General features: G+C 50.9%; 1 protein-coding gene across 1 annotated transcript in view; it reads right to left on the reverse strand.

Annotated features, from left to right (window-relative positions):
* Positions 1 to 17524, reverse strand: part of lamb2l (laminin, beta 2-like) — a 242899-nt gene that overhangs the window by 55422 nt on the left and 169953 nt on the right. Inside the window, 6 exon segments of the mRNA XM_073071978.1 lie at positions 1758 to 1950; positions 3973 to 4093; positions 8864 to 8985; positions 10511 to 10672; positions 11186 to 11290; positions 16297 to 16450. Of these exon segments, the coding sequence (XP_072928079.1) occupies positions 1758 to 1950; positions 3973 to 4093; positions 8864 to 8985; positions 10511 to 10672; positions 11186 to 11290; positions 16297 to 16450 (857 nt within the window).

Here is a 17524-nt window from a genome sequence, read left to right on the forward strand (position 1 = left end):
ATGGTAGAGCAGACTCAATGGGCTGAATGGCCTAATTCTGCTCCTATGTCTTGTGACCTTATGGAAATGCCAAATACCAGGAGGCATAATTATAAGGCATTTTGAGGAAAGAAGAGTGAGGACATCAGAGTCAGTTTTTTAAACACAGACTGTGGTGGAATGTGCTGCCAGGGCTGTTGGCAGAAGTAAACAGATTAAAGACATTTAAGAGATTCTTCAATAGGCATACAGATGAAAGAAAAATGGAGAATTTTGTGGGTAGGAAAGGCTTTTGGAGGAATTTGGAGGTCAACACACATTGTGGGCTGAAGGGCCTGTACTGTTCTATGGTTTATGTTCAGAGACAGGCATCATTCTTTTGCCAAACTTAGAACATAGAACATACTGTGTTGGGTTGAGATGAAGGTGTTGATGTGAAGGGTTTGCTTTTGGTCAAAGGGTTTAGATTGGGGTTGGGGTGTTCAGTTGGGGTTGAGGGGTTCGGTTGGGGTTGAGGTGTTTGGCTGGTGTTGAGGGGGTTCGGTTGGGGTTGAGGGGCTTTGTCGGGGTTGAGGGGTTCGGCTGGGGTTGAGGGGTTCAGTCAGGTTTGAGGGGTTCGGTTGGGGTTGAGGGGTTCATTTGAGTTTGAGGTGTTTGGCTGGGGTTGAGGGGGTTTAGTTGTGGTTGAGGGGGTTCGGTTGGGTTTGAGTGGGTTTGGTCGGGGTTGAGTGGGTTCGGTCGGGGTTGAGTGGGTTTGGTTGGGATTGAGGGGGTTCGGTTGGGGTTGAGGGGGTTCGGTTGGGGTTGAGGGGTTCGGTTGAGGTTGAGGGGTTCAGTTGGGGTTGAGGGTTTGGTCGGGGTTGAGGGATTCGGTCGGGGTTGAGGGGTTCGGTTGAGGTTGAGGGGTTCAATTGAGTTTGAGGGGTTCAGTTGGGGTTGAGGGGTTTGGTTGCGGTTGAGGGGGTTTGGTTAGGGTTGAGGGGGTTCGATTGGGGTTGAGGGGGTTTGGTCAGGGTTGAGGGGGTTTGGTCAGGGTTGAGTGGGTTTGGTTGAGGTTGAGGGGTTCGGTTGAAGTTGAGGGGTTCGGTTGGGGTTGAGGGGTTTGGTTGGGGTTGAGGAGTTTGGTCAGGGTTGAGTGGGTTCAATTGGGGTTGAGGGGGTTTGGTCAGGGTTGAGGGGGTTCGGTTGGGGTTGAGGGGGTTTGGTTGGGGTTGAGGGAGTTCGGTTGGGGTTGAGGGGGTTCGGTTGAGGTTAAGGGGTTTGGTTGGGGTTGAGGGTTTGGTCGGGGTTGAGGGATTCAGTCGGGGTTGAGGGGTTCGGTTGAGGTTGAGGGGTTCGGTTGAGGTTGAGGGGTTCAATTGAGTTTGAGGGGTTCGGTTGGGGTTGAGGGGTTTGGTTGCGGTTGAGGGGGTTTGGTTAGGGTTGAGGGGGTTCGATTGGGGTTGAGGGGGTTTGGTCAGGGTTGAGGGGGTTTGGTCAGGGTTGAGTGGGTTTGGTTGAGGTTGAGGGGTTCGGTTGAGGGGTTCGGTTGAAGTTGAGGGGTTCGGTTGGGGTTGAGGGGTTTGGTTGGGGTTGAGGAGTTTGGTCAGGGTTGAGTGGGTTCAATTGGGGTTGAGGGGGTTTGGTCAGGGTTGAGGGGGTTTGGTCAGGGTTGAGCGGGTTTGGTTGAGGTTGAGGGGTTCGGTTGAGGGGTTTGGTTGGGGTAAGAGGATTCCATTGTGGTTGGGGGATCTGTTCTTTCGACACACATCCTCCCACCTTGCTGCCCTCACACGTACCCAGGGCGCCATTGTGCATGATGGCGGAGATACCACAGAGCAGCTGGACGCAGACATCTGCCAGCATCGGCTTGCCGGCCATCAGGAAGGACTGGAAACACATGTACCGGACCATCTCATCTTGGTGGAGCACAGACGCTGGGTCGGAGCCCATGAACCCCGACAGCTCAGTGTACTTGGGCAGCAGAACGAGCTGTGGGGACAAAGGAGAGTTCAGCACAGGGTCTGGGGATCCGTGACTGCACACCAGCCCCTATTCCCCACTCCCTCTCGCTCCCCACTCCACCTCCGTGCTTCCGCTCCCCATCAACCCTCCCATTCCCTGTCCCACCCTGTCCCTCATGTCACACTTCCCCATACCAACTCACAATACTCTCTCTCACCCTCACCAGCTCACCACACTTCCATTCCTGCAACCTCTCCAACCCCTCTCACACATCCCTCCTTTCCTACATCTGCTATCCCTTCCCCATCGTCCATTCCACTGGCTTCCCCCAGTTCCTTCCACACCCCTCCTGCTAAATCTCTCACTCTCTTCCACAGCCCTCCTACCACTCCCCCCACCCCCAAACAGAGCCTTGACCAGTGACCAATCCAAACATTGGAAGTTTGAGAGGAGGGGATTTCACTCAGATCCACGGCCGGAGTAGAAAAGGGAGCAACGGGTCATGGCAGTATAACGGAGCTTTGACCAGTGACCACTCCATGTTTGACATTGATTAGGAAGGCGGGGCAAACGCAGAGGCCACCCCTGCGGCTGTGGACAGAGTCAGAGTGGTGACCCTGAGGCTTCAGTCAGAGAAAGTGGAAAAAAGAAAAACGGCAGGTTAAGTTTGTTTTCCTTCTCTGCAGCTGGGACAGTACAGATGCCAGCCACGATAGCCGAATGTTTCTCCTGCGGGACGTGGGAAGGCAGGGAGACCTCCAGTGTCCCTGACCACTACAACAGTGAAGTGCAGCCAACCGCAGCTTCGGCCAGACCAGGTTAAGCAGTTGGAGCTGGAACTGGATGATCTCTGGATCATTCAGGAGGCTGAAGAGGGGATAGATCGGCCATTTTGAGAGGTAGTTACACCCGAGGTGCAGGACACAGGAAACCGTCCGGAAGGAGAAAGGGGTTCAGGAGCCAGTGAAGGGAATCCCTGTGGCCATCCCCCTCAACAGCAGGTATATCACTTTGGATACTGTTGGGGGGGTGAATGACCTAAGAGAGGAAAGTCACAGTGGTCAGGCTTCTGGCACTGAGTTTGACTCTGTGACTCAGAAGGGAAGGGGGAAGAAGAGGCACATTGTAGAGATAGGGAATTTGTTAGTCAGGGAAATGGACAGGAGGATCTGTGGGTGAGAATGAGATCCCCAGATGGTACATTGGCACCCAGATGCCAGGGTCCAGGACATCTCAAATTGAGTCCTCAGCATTCTTAAGTGGGAGGGTGAACAGCCAGAAGTGGTGGTCCATGTAGGGACCAATGACATGGGTAGGATGAGTGACAAGGTTCTGCACAGGGAGTTAGGTGCTAAGTTCAAGGGCAGGACCTCCAGGGCTGTTTTCTCAGGATTGCTACCTGTGCCACGTGCTAGTGAGGCCAGAAACAGGAACATTCTACAGTTTAACATGTGGCTAAGGAGTTGGTGTTGGGGGGAAGGCATAAGATTTTTGGATCATTGGGCTCTCTTCCAGGGAAGGTGGGACCTGCACCAGGGAAGGTGGGACAGTTTGCACCTGAACTGGAGGGGGGCTAATATCCCAGCACAAATGCTTGTTAATACTGGACAGTTGGGTTTGAACTAGAGTTGCAGGGGAATGGGAAACAGAGTGCCAGAAGAGTTCGTGGAGAGGCTGTGAAGACAGATGTTGGTAGACCTTTGACAAAAGCAGGAATCAGAAGGTTTAGCATGGTGTGACTAATAGCCCAAGCCGTGTATACTTCAATGCAAGAAGTATCGTAGGAACGGCAGATGAGCTTCAGACATGGATCAACACCAGAAATTACTATATTGTAGCCATTAGTGAGACTTGGCTGTAGGAGGGGCAGGACCGGTAGCTCAGTATTCTGGGTTTCTGTTGTTTTAGATGCAGCAGGGTGGGAGAGATTAAAGGAGGAGGGGTGCTGTTACTAGCAACCTAGTAACAGTGCTCCAGGACCGGGACATCCACAGGTTTTCCCGGGCATCTGCTCCAGCTGAAGTTGGAAGGGCATTGGGAAACACTCACAGAGTCCACCAGGATGAAGGAGTTTGAGTTCCACTCCGGAGCAAGGAGCCGCTGGAACCGGACACTAATCTCATATCGGATGTTGGGCTCAAAGCAGAATGGGGAGGAAACCATGGTGTACCTGTGGAAGACCAGAGGGGCAATTACAAGCAGGCCTGGCCTGCAACAGCAATACCACGCAGCACCCGCAGGTACACAACCAGCCCCGCTCAGGGAGGGCAACACTCAGCAAGCAAAGCCTCACCTCCAGGGCCTCATGTACTGAATACATGACGTTTACATTTATTACTACATTCCTTCCTTTTTGTTTTTACCAGCCTGTTGTCTTTTGCACATGGTTGTCCACCTTGGTGAGAGGTCTTTCATTGATTACTTGTGGCTATGGATTTATTGAGTATGTCCGCAAGGAAATGAATCTCAGGTACAGGTTTATCAATTTACTTTAAACTTTGACAGCATTAATAACATTCCTTTGTGTTACACAGAGCGACCCTGTAATGTACACTGGAACCGGTGTTACATACATGAACACGCCTGTGGCCACTTTATTAGCTACAGGACTGGAAGCCGGTGTGGTCTCTGCTGCTGTGCACCATCCACGTCAAGGTTCGACATGTGTGTTCAGAGATGCTCTTCTGCACAGCACTGCTGTAACGTGCAGTTATTTGAGTTACTGTCGGCTTGAACTGGTTCGGCCATTCTCCCCTGAACTCTCTCATTAACCGGGCATTTTCACCCACAGAGCTGCCACTCACTGGATGTGTCTGGGACCATTCTCTGTAAACTCCAGAGACTGGAGATCTCAGCAAATCTGCCGTTTCTGAGTTTCAAAACACCCTGTCTGGCACCAACATGCATTCCATGGTTAAAATCAACTTCGATCACAATCTGATGTTTGGTCCTCTTGGTTAGCTGATTAGATGTTTGCATTAACGAGCGGGTGTACAGATGTACCTAATAAAGTGGCCACTGAGTGTACATTGTGGATTTCATTTGCCTCCTATACATTAGGACATTTTCCATGGTAGTTCCCCGTTCCTGGTTGAATTGGAAGCACTGTTTCTCATTCTGGCTGTACAAACCAGCCTGGATCGGGAGAAGACAGCCATGCCCCACTAAACTCTCAAGTTTAATTAGCTGGCGTTTAACTCTGTGGTGTTCGAGGTCCAACAAGAAGCCTATGTACAATCTCAGGAGGCCACTGTGGGAGCAAAAAGGCAATTCCATGTGAAGTTTGAGACACAATCGGATGTGTAGCAGCTTTACAGCCCATTGCATCCTACAAGGTGAAAGGTAAGTAACTGTGATGCTTCACTCCCTGATGAACTCAACGGCTTTTCACGCTCACTTTGAAAGGGAGAACGAAGCTACACCTGTGTGAATCCCCACAGCACTCGGTGACCCTGTGACCTCCGACGTCAGAACATCCTTCGAGAGGGTGAACCCTCGCAAGGCGCCAGGCCTCGATGGTGTACCTGGTAGAGCAGTGAAAACCTGTGCCAACCATCTGGTGGGTGTGTTTGAGGGCATTTTCAGTCTCTCACTGCTGTGATCAGAGATCCTCACCTGCTTCAAAAGGGCAACATTCAGACCCAAGCCCAAGAAGAGCAGGGTGAGCTGCCTCAACGCCTCACTCACATCTGCTGTGATGGAATGCTTTGAGAGCTTGGTCACGTGTAAGAGAGCTTCAGACTCAGAGAGAAAAGAACCATCTTTCACTTTAATGGATGACTTGTTAATTTTAACCAGTGACTCCTGGTTGAAAATTCTCCCCAGGGAAACATCCTCTCTACGCAAACCCTACCAGGCCCTCAGGATCAGATGTTTCAGTCGTCACCTCTCCTCCTGCTGTCAGAGCAGACAGAAGACCGGCTGGCTCCTCCATCCCTCAAGGAACTGAGTGTGTAGGCAGCTCTCAGACCGGCTCCTCCATCCCTCGAGGAACTGAGTGTGTAGGCAGCTCTCAGACCGGCTCCTCCATCCCTCGAGGAACTGAGTGTGTAGGCAGCTCTCAGATAACACCAAGGTGTAACAATGAGGTGCACTGAGAGGGATTTCTTGGAAAAGATCATTTGGTTCTGGTCTTGCCTGACTACTCTCCACAGTCAAGGTCCCTTCACGGAACCAGAGTCAGGTTGATAATCACTTATTTTGAGAGTGCAAGACACAAAATGACTATAAATTACAATAAGAAATATAACAGTAATTAACAAGTATTGCAAAAAGAGAACAAAATACTGAAGCAGGGTCCATGGACTATTCAGAAATCGGATGCTGGTGGGGAAGAAGCTGTCCTCAGGCTCCTGTACCTCCCCCCTGGTGGTAGTAATGAGAAGAGGGTGATGAGGGTCCTTCATGATGTTTGCCACTACAACCATTTCCAATTCAGTGCATCGGTGCATTCATACTAGGCTCAGGGAAACTCAGGGCCTCTTCTCTCTTGGACAGTTGATTTATTTCAGATGCCCTGAGAGATAAAGGCCCTTTTTTAGATACTAAGATTTATTGACATATTTGTGTGTAACTCTGGATTTCCAGCGTCAGCAGAATCTGCAGATTCCCAAACCAAAAGCCGTGGATGAACCAAGAGGTACATCGTCTGCTGAAGGCTAGATCTGTGGTATTCAAGTCTGGCAACCCAGGCCTGTACCAGAAAACCAGATATCATTAGCGGAGGGCTATTTCAAGGGAGAAGGGACAATTTCAAATGAGATTGGAGGTGACTTCGGATGCACGGCAACTCTGGCAGGGTTTGCAAGACATTACTTCCTACGAAGTGAAACCCAATAGTACAAATGGCAGCGATGCTTCACCACCAGATAAACTCAACACCTTCTACGCTCGCTTTGAAAGAAAGAACACAGCTACAGCTGTGAAGATCCCTGCCGCACCTGATAACCTTGTGATCTCCGTCTCAGAGGCCGATGTTAGCCTGTCTTTAAAGAAAGTGAACCCTCGCAAGGCGGAAGGTCCCGATGGAGTACCTGGTAAGGCTCTGAGAACCTGTGCCAACCAACTAGCAGGAGTATTCAAGGACATTTTCAATCCCTCACTACAATGGTCAGAAGTTCCCACTTGCTTCAAAAAGGCAACAATTATACCAGTGCCTAAGAAGAATAATGTGAGCTGCCTTAATGACTATCGCCTGGTAGCACTGACATATACAGTGATGAAATGCTTTGAGAGGTTGGTCATGTCTAGACTGAACTCCTGCCTCAGCAAGGACCTGGACCCATTGCAATTTGTCTATCACCACAATAGGTCAATGGCAGACGCTATCTCAATGGCTCTTCACATGGCTTTAGACCACCTGGACAACACAAACATCTATGTCAGGATGCGGTTCATCGACTATAGCTCAGCATTTAATACCATCATTCCCACAATCCTGATTGAGAAGTTGCAGAACCTGGGCCTCTGTACCTCCCTCTACAAATGGATCCTCGACTTCCTAACTGGAAGACCACAATCTGTGCAGATTGGTAATAACAACTCCTTCTCGCTGACGATCAACACTGGCACACCTCAGGGGTGTGTGCTTAGCCTACGGATCTACTCTCTCTAAACCCATGACAGTGTGGCTGGCATAGCTCAAATACCATCTATAAATTTGCTGACGATACAACCATTGTTGGTAGAATCTCAGATGGTGATGAGAGGACGTACAGGAGCGAGATATTCCAACTAGTGGAGTGGTGCCGCAGCAACAACCCGGCACACAACGTCAGTAAGACGAAAGAGATGATTGTGGACTTCAGGACTCCAAGGGCTGAAAGTTGTTATTGGTGATTCTGCCACAATAGTGTGGTGGTTAACACGATCGCTTTACAGCAGCAGCAGTCACAGATCACGGTTCAATTCCTGCTGTTGCTGTGAGGAGTTTGTGCCGTGAACCGATGGCTGCAGAATGTGACTTTTGACCAGTGACCAGTGCGGACACTGGATTTCACTTCAAGTAGAACAAGGGATCAGCGGATTGTGGCAGCGTGATTGAGTCTGACCGGAGACAAATCTGCGTTTGGGATTGATTAGCTAGAGCAAATTAGGTGACACTTGTGGGCTGAATGACTCACTTCACTGTACGTGTCAATGTACATGTGACAAATAAAGAGCATCTCGTTTGGTTCTTGAAGCAACTGGTTAAATCCTAATCACTACAGTTTAGTAACACGATCACTTTGCACTGATTTTTTAATTCTAGTTGTGATCTTGCTCGTAAATACTGTGTATGGTTTGATTGTGTTTCTGAGCAGTGCTGCTGACGTGCAGTGTTTCTGTGTGCACTGCCCGACAGTCTCTGCACCGTTCAGATCATTACAATGGTCACTCTGGGAGTTTCACACAAATGAGGAATTTCATCGCAGGCTGGTATATATGACAATAAACTGACCTCATCTCGCATGGTGACACACACAAACGCTGGAGGAACTCAGCAGGTCGGGCAGTATCCATGCATTGAGTAAACAGCTGACCTTTCGGGCTGAGACCCTTCATCAGGTCTGACCTGCTGACTTCTTTCTGCGTGTAGCTTTGGATTTTCTCGTCTAACATGGTTCTCTGTAGACAGTGGATAGGGCCGCTGTCTCAAAGATCCAGAGAGCCGGGTTTGTTCCTGAGCTGGATGCTGTCTGTGTTCCCCCTCACCCGGCTTCCTGTCACATGCCAAAGCTGTTTAGGTTGTGTTGTTGCTTGGGGCTAGAAGTCGTGCTGAGTTCCCCCTCCAACCCACACCCTCAGCCCATGACTCACACACTCTCCAACCCCACTCCTGGGTTCCCTTGACATGAGCCTAGGTCGCCAGCACCCATCCCTGCAGACCTGCCAGTCGCTGTACCCGTGATGTGGAGTTCAGCCAGCATCCCTGCGCGTGCCACACTCTGCCCTGACTGACCTCTCCGTGTGGTGTAGGGTCAGCCTGTACGGCGGACCGTGAGGCAATAGGTTACCACAGCGATAGGTGATGGGCAGCCCCTCCGTGTGGATCTTGATGATCGCTTCCCAATCTTCGGCAGACTGTGAGAGAGAGAGGAAATGGGAGACTCAGTCAATACCAGACCATTCCCCAGCCAGGGGCAGCAGGCTGGCATATCGGTCAGCACCAGACCATTCCCCAGCCAGGGGCAGCAGGCTGGCATATCGGTCAATACCAGACCATTCCCCAGCCAGGGGCAGCAGGCTGGCATATCGGTCAATACCAGACCATTCCCCAGCCAGGGGCAGCAGGCTGGCATATCGGTCAATACCAGACCATTCCCCAGCCAGGGGCAGCAGGCTGGCATATCGGTCAATACCAGACCATTCCCCAGCCAGGGGCAGCAGGCTGGCATATCGGTCAATACCAGACCATTCCCCAGCCAGGGGCAGCAGGCTGGCATATCGGTCAATACCAGACCATTCCCCAGCCAGGGGCAGCGGGCTGGCATATTGGTCAGCACCAGCCATCACCCATTGGGATTTGATTACTGCTGCTGTCAGTAACAGGTTTGTATGTTCTCCCTGTGATCGCCTGGGTTTCCTCTGGGTGCACTGGTTCCCTCGCACATTCCAAAGATGCAGACGCCAGGGTTATTGATTGAGCTGTTGGCATCAGAAGCATGGCAACACTTGTGGGCTGCCCCCAGCACACCCTCGGATTGTGTTGGTGGTTGGCACAAACGATGCATCTTGGTGTACTTCGACACGACTAATGAAGCTCGTCTTTCTTTCAGACTCCTGTGACCCTGAGAGTCCGGGGCCAAGGACTAGAGGCCTGGAGGCAGCCTGGCTGGGGGTTGGAGACGGATCTGTGTGTGTGGACGAGTGGGTAGGAAAAGGGCTTGTCTTGTGTTCTGTGTTCTGCGGAACACCGTGGGCACACTAGGTTGCCCCCGGCACATCCTCGCTGACACAAACAACACATTTCACTGTACGTGTGATGAATAAATCTGAATTATTCACTCAGCAGACCAGCAAAGGAAAGTATCAGTGCATCTGCTTGTGAGTGAGGGGGAGGGGGAGAGGGGAAAGAGTGAGAGACTGAGAGAGATACAGAGGAAGATATAAAGGGGGGGAAGAGAGAAATACAGAGAAGTGGGGGGGGGGAGATTCCTGCTGCTGCCAGTAATGTTTGCATGAGGGAGAGGGGTGGGGAAGGAGGAGAGGAGGGGGAGAGTGAGGGTGGGAGAGGGGAGGGGGAGAGAGAGGGTGGGAGAGGGGGAGGGGGAGAGCGGGGGTGGGGGAGAGCGGGGGAGGGGGAGAGCGGGGGAGGGGGAGAATGGGAGAGGGGGAGAGCAGAGGAGGGGGAGAGCGGGGGAGGGGGAGAGCGGGGGAGGGGGGAGAGCGGGGGAGGGGGAGAGCGGGGGTGGGGGAGAGCGGGAGAGGGGGAGAGAGCGGGAGAGAGAAGGAAGAAAGGAGAGGTGTGACAGAGAGACGGAGAGACATACAGACACCGTGGTTAGTACTAATTATAATATATGGATTCTGGTTCCAGCAGACTGAGCTCTTTTCCTCTCACTTCCTGCCGCTTTTGGGTCAGTGTGTGCACACCGCGGATTCTTACCTCTGGCTCGTAACGCAGCAGGATGTTGTAGTCCATGGCGTAGGGGACATCACTGACAGTGAAAATCAGGCCGGCTCCGTCGCTGACACGAGCGAACCCTGGGCCACTCCAGGTGACCATCCCGCCCACCGGCTGCTGCCGCTTCACGATCTCCACAAATGGCTGCAAACAAGTGACCAGAGGACGTACAGCAGAGAGAAGGCCATTCGGGCCCACATGCCCATGCCAGCACTCATTCTCCACCCCGTTTCCTCCCGCCATTCCTTGTCTGAACCCATCAGCAGACTCTAACTCCCTTCCCCACTCGCACACCCGTCCAACTCGCTCCCAAATACCCCGCCCCCCCCCCCGCGGCAGTGAGCTCACATTCTCTCTGCTCGCTGCAGAAAGGAGTTTGTTGTCATGTAGACGGTGAAAAGGACTGGGGATGAAAGGGAAAGTAAGTCAGCCATGATGGAACGAGCAAATGGCCGAATTCTTCTCCTGTCTCTTATGGTCTGGCACACTGATCCGGGGGGGGAGGTATGAACCAATCAATGGAGCCTCAGTTCTGGATTGTGCGCTTACACCGCGTGGAAGAGCGATAGATAATGCCCCATTGATTTCCAGTTCATGGACAGTGTGTGGCTTCCAGACCTCATACTGTCACTCTCAGGTGTCCCCAGCAACACTGACCTTGGTCCGCCGCGGCTGTCGGTTGCGGTGCCTCCGTCTCCGAATGCCCAGGTCCTGTTTGTCCAACTCTACACAATCTCCGTTCACCAGCGACTTCTTTTCACCCTGAAACACAGAGAGAAGTTCAGGCACGGGGAGCGCTGGTCCCTGTCCCACCCCGACACCCAGGGGCCGGAGCAACAACCACCTATTGAGAGAGAGAGCCTTCAATACCACCATCCCCACAAAACTAATCAATAAGCTTCAAGACCATGGTCTCAGTACCTCCCTCTGCAACTGTATCCTGGATTTCCTTGCTCGTAGACCCCAGTCAGCTCGAATCGGCAACAACATCTCTCCCACGATCTCCATCAGCGTCGGTGCACCATGAGGCTGTGTTCTCAGCCCCTGCTCTGCTCGTTTTACACCTCTGACTGTGTGGCTAAGCACAGCTCCAGTGCCCTATTCCAGTTTGCTGAGGACACCACTGTCACAGGCTGAATCATCATACAGGAGGGAGATGGAGAATCTCTGAGTGGTGCCACAACAACAACCTCTCACTCGATGTTAGCAAGACCAAGGAGCTGATTATTGACTTCAGGAGGAGGAAACCAAAGGTCCACGAGCCAGTCTCATCGAAGGATCACAGGTGGAGAGGGTCAGCAACGTTAAATACTTTGGTGTTATTATTTCAGAGGTCCTGTCCAACAAATACCCTACTGGAAGAAGCTACAGGAGCCTCAGGACACATACCACCAAGTTCAGAAATAGTTACTACCCCTCAACCGTCAGGCTCTTGAACCAAAGGGGAAAACTTTACTTGCCCCATCACTGAAATGTTCCCACAACCTATGGATTCACTTTCAAGGACTCTTCATCTCATATTCTCAATATTTATTGCTTACTTATTCCTATTACTATTATTTATTTTTGTATTTTCACAATTTGTTATCTTCTGCATTCTGGTTGAATACCCAAATTGGTGAGGACTTTCATTGATCCTGTTATGGTTATTATTCTATTATGGATTTATTGAGTATGCCCATAAGAAATTGAATCTCAGGGTTGTATATGTGACAAATATGTACTTTGATGATAAAATTACTTTGAACTTTAAGTGACAGTCATAGAGCACTACAGCACAGAAACAGGCAGTTCGGCCCATCCAGTCCACACTAAACTGTTACTCTGCCTCGTCCTTTCAACTTGCAGGACACAGTGCCATACATCCCCACAATGTTAGCAAAACATCAGAGCTGGTCACTGACGCCAGGAAAGAAGATGGCCACACGTTCCTGTCTACATCAGTGGTGCTGGGGTCGAGAGGGTTGAGAGATTGAAGTTCCTGAGTGTGAACAGCCACAATATCCTGCCCGGCTCCAAACCGTGTAGATGCCACATCCAAGAAAGCTTGCAGCACCTCAGCTTGCTGAGGAGGTGATGAGCCCACACTGCACTCTCTCTGTAACACTTCCACATCATTCCGCATTCTCTTACTGTTTTCCTTTGTACTAACACAACGCACATTCACAGAATGGCCAAGGAAGCTCCCCCGCACCACTACATCCTCAGCAGGCTAAAGAAATCTGGTATATTCCAGTAACCCTCACTAATTGGTACTCCGATGCACCACAGGAAACATGCTGTTGGGCTCAGTACGGCACCTGCTCTGCTCGTGATCATCAGAGAGTTGTGGAAACCAGCCTCCCTCCACCAACTCTGTCTGCACTCCCTGCTGCCAGCATCATCACAGACCCCACCACTTCTTTCAACATACTGTGTGCGTAGACACTCCTTATAACCTGATATTGTTCCAATGTTAACCCACAAACTATTTTACGCCTAGGTAGAGCAGTAGATGTAGTGTATATGGATTTCAGCAAGGCATTTGATAAGGTTCCCCATGCAAGGCTTATTAAGAAAGTAAGGAGGCATGGGATCCAAGGGGACATTGCTTTGTGGATCCAGAACTGGCTTGCCCACAGAAGGCAAAGAATAGTTGTAGATGGGTCATATTCTGCATGGAGGTCAGTCACCAGTGGAGTGCCTCAGGGATCTGTTCTGGGACCCTTACTCTTCGTGATTTTTATAAATGACCTGGCTGAGGAAGATGAGGGATGGGTTAGTAAGTTTACTGATGACATAAAGGTTGGGGGTGTTGTGGATAGTGTAGAGGGCTGTCAGAGGTTACAGTGGGACATTGATAGGATGCAAAACTGGGCTGAGAAGTGGCAGATGGAGTTCAACCCAAATAAGCGTGAGGTGGTTCATTTTGGTCGGTCAAATATGATGGCAGAATATAGTATTAATGGTAAGACTTTTGGCAGTGTGGAGGATCAGAGGGATCTTGGGGTCTGAGTATATAGGACACTCAAAGCTGCTGCACAGGTTGACTCTGTGGTTAAGAAGGCATATGGTGCATTGGGCTTCATCAAACGTGGGATTGAGTTTAGAAGCCGAGAGATAATGTTGCAGCTATATAGGACCCTGGTCAGACCCCACTTGGAGTACTGTGCTCAGTTCTGGGCGTTTCACTACAGGAAGGATGTGGAAACTATAGAAAGGGTGCAGAGGAGATTTACAAGGATGTTGCCTGGATTGGGGAGCATGCCTTATGAGAATAGGTTGAGTGAACTCGGCCTTTTCTCCTTGGAGCGAAGGAGGATGAGAGGTGACCTGATAGAGGTGTATAAGATGATGAGAGGAATTGATCGTGTGGATTGTCAGAGGCTTTTTCCCAGGACTGGAATGGCTAGCACGAGACGGCACAGTTTTAAGATATTTGGAAGTAGGTACAGAGGAGATGTCAGGGACAGGATTTTTTTAATGCAGAGGGTGGTGAGTGTGTGGAATGGGCTGACGGCGACGGTGGTGGAGGCGGATACGATAGGGTCTTTTAAGAGACTTTTAGATAGGTACATGGAGCTTAGAAAAATAGAGGGCTATGGGTAACCCTAGGTAATTTCTAAAATAAGTACGTTTGGCACAGCATCGTGGGCCGAAGGGCATATATTGTGCTGTAGGTCTCTGTTTCTATGAGTCAATCTCTTGAGCCTTATTGCTGAGATTGACAATGGCTCCCAGTGTTGAGGTTGAGCTGTGTCTAGGAATTTTATCTGACTGCTCTCTGTATCAAAAGCAACTCGTAACTCGTCTCATCAGCCACGGTCACGCCGGCAGGAATCACAGCCTTGCTGGTCAGAGTGAGAGGGGGTGGATGGTGGGTTCTGATGATATCACAGCCAGACTCTGCTCGTCTTGAAACATCCAGACTGCAGATCTAGCCAGCGGGGAACAGCAGGGGCTGGTGTGTGCTATCCCACATCCCGGCACACAGGCCCTGCATCTTCTCCTAGCATTTCAGACGATTAAAATCTCTTTCATGGATAACTCATTGCTCTCTGATAACATCAGAGGACAGCAGCAGTCTCCAGCTCCCTCTGTCAACACATACACACACGCTTATGCACAGATCAGAATCAGGTTTATAATTCCTTTATGAAGTGATATCTGTTGTTTTGCAACAGCAGCACTGTGCAAAGGCATAAAATTACTTTAAATTAGAAAAAAAGTGGAAAAAACAAGAACAGTAAGGTAGTATTCATAGTGTTTGTCAAACGGGATGGCAGAGGGGAAGATGAATCGTTCAGGCTCCTCTCCGATGGTAATAACAAGCAGAGGGTAGTGGGGGTGATACTGCCTTCCTGACGTACAGTGATGGAGGTGGCTGAGTCCATAACTCCTCGTGTTTTTTTCCGATCCTGTGCATTGGGACTTTCACACCAGGCAGTGATGCAGCCAGTAAGAACTCTCTCCACCACAGATCTATAGAAATTTGCGAGTGTTTTGGTGACGGGGCAAATCTCCTCAAACTATTGAAATATAGCTGCTGGCGTGCATTCTTTGTCATTTCATCAACATGTGGGGCCTCAGAGATGCGGACTCTCAGGAACGTGAAACTGCCCGCCCTTTCCATCGCTGATCCCTCGATGAGGACCGATGTGTTCCCTTGGCTTCCCCTTTCTGAAGTCCACATCAGTTCCTTGGTCTTACTGATGTTGAGTGCGAAGCTGACCTACCTCACTCCTGTATGCCTCCGCGTCACCATCTGAGATTCAGCCAACATTGCCACTGCAAGTAAGATTTCCATTGCACCTGTAAACCTGCTCAGATGCACAAGCACGCACATACAACAACGCAATTGTAAAGGAAGCTATTCAGCCCATTTAACTCACCTATCCCATATGACCCATGTGCTATCCCACACGAGTGACTCAACAATCTAGAGCACCCTGACACCCTACCATCCCCATCTCCTGTGACACACCATACAAAACTCAGCCACTGGCCCCAGCATCTGGTCATTGGATGTCTGGTCTAGAACCACGGCATAATGTGAATGGACAGTGACTGGACAACCATGTTGGCTTGGCACCACATAACATGGGTAGTGGTTGGACAATTCCCCATTACCCTGGCATCATGTAACGTCAAGATTGGACAACTCCCCTTTAACCTGCTGCAGTGATTGGACAACTCCCTTACCATGGCACTGTGTGGTACGGCCAGTGATTGGATGTTCTCTCCTACTCTGACACTGTCTGCTACAGTCAGCAGTCCGTGATTGAACATCAAGACCAAGTAACATGGACAGTAATTTCTCTGACCCCCATTCCCTGGCACAGTGTGCTAGGACGTGTGACTGGATGGTTCTCTGTTACTCACGTAGCACGGCCAGTGATTGAATACCACCCCATTCCCTGGCACAGTGTGCTAGGACGTGTGACTGGATGGTTCTCTGTTACTCACGTAGCATGGCCAGTGATTGAATACCACCCCATTACCTGGCACAGTGTGGTAGGACCCAGTGTTGACGGCTCCCTGTTACCTGGACAATGTGTAGCATGGGCTGTCTGTTGCCCTGGTGTTGTGCATCGTAACCAGTGTCTGGGCACCTTCCCATTACCCTGGCACTGTACACCGTGGCCAGTGATCGGATGACTGTGGCATGGCCTGTGATTGGGTGCTTCTCTGTTACCCAGGCAACAAGAGCATGGCCAGTGAACGGGCACCTTCCAGTTGCCCTGGTACTGCTCGCTGTGGACAGCTCGGACACCAGTCCTGCTACTTACAGGCAGTGGGTCAGTGGGTGAGCGAGGTTTGGCCTCCTCTGCCTCGTACGTATACATATCGAGGTACATGCAGTAATATCCAGACTTGGCCTCTTGGCACTGCCTGCCCATGACGTGAGGGCGACACTCGCACTGGCCACTTTCCATGGAGCACCTGTGGGCGAAAGAACATCGCCGATGAATCTCACACTGCACCCCCTTGCATTACTCCCCCTCACACTGCACACAAACACCACACCCCCTCACACCACACCCCCTCACTCCGCTCCCCCTCACTCCGCTGCCCCTCACACCGCTCCCCTCACTCCGCTGCCCCTCACTCCTCACCCCCTCACTCCACTGCCCCTTACACTGCACCCCCTTGTATCACTCTCCCTCACACCCTCCCTTCACACCACTCCCCCTCACTCCGCTGCCCCTTACACTGCACCCCCTTGTTTCACTCCCCCTCACACCCCTCCCCTTCACACCGCACCCTCTTGCTCCACTCTCCCTCGCACCACTCCCCCTAACTCCTCACCCCCTCACTCCGCTGCCCCTTACACTGCACCCCCTTGTATCACTTCCCCTCACACCCCTCCCCTTCACACCACTCCCCCTCACTCCGCACCCTCTTGCTCCACTCTCCCTCGCACCACTCCCCCTCCTGGTTAACAATAAAAAGGAGCTGTGAGGCAGGTAGGAACAAGTGAGGGACTTATGGAGTACAAGAAATACAAGAGAGCACTTAAAGAAATTTTCTCTACTCGCCAAGGTGAAGCAGAATTCTACAAATATGTAAAGAGCAAAAGGATTGCGAGGGACAAAATTGGTCCTCCAGATAATCAGACTGGTAATCCATGTGTGAGCCAAAAGAGATGGGGGGGATCTCAAATAAATATTTTGCATCTGTAGTTACTCTGGATACAAACTCAGAGTCTATGGAAGTGAGGGAAATCAGCATCAACTTCATGGACCCTGTACAGATTACAGAGGGCTGGTGTTTGCTGTCCTGAGGCAAACTGGGTGACTAAACCACCAGGGCCTGATGACCCCGTGGGAATCATGTGTAGGAATCTCCAGGGCCCTAGTAGAGATATTTAAAACATCCCTAGTGACAGGAGAGGTACCACAGGGCCTGATGACCCTGTGGGAATCATGTGTAGGAATCTCCAGGGCCCTAGTAGAGATATTTAAATCATCCTTATCGACAGGAGAGGTACCACAGGATTGGAGGCCAGCCAATGTT

Source organism: Hemitrygon akajei, chromosome 19 (assembly GCF_048418815.1).
Source record: "Hemitrygon akajei chromosome 19, sHemAka1.3, whole genome shotgun sequence".
Taxonomy (NCBI): domain Eukaryota; kingdom Metazoa; phylum Chordata; class Chondrichthyes; order Myliobatiformes; family Dasyatidae; genus Hemitrygon; species Hemitrygon akajei.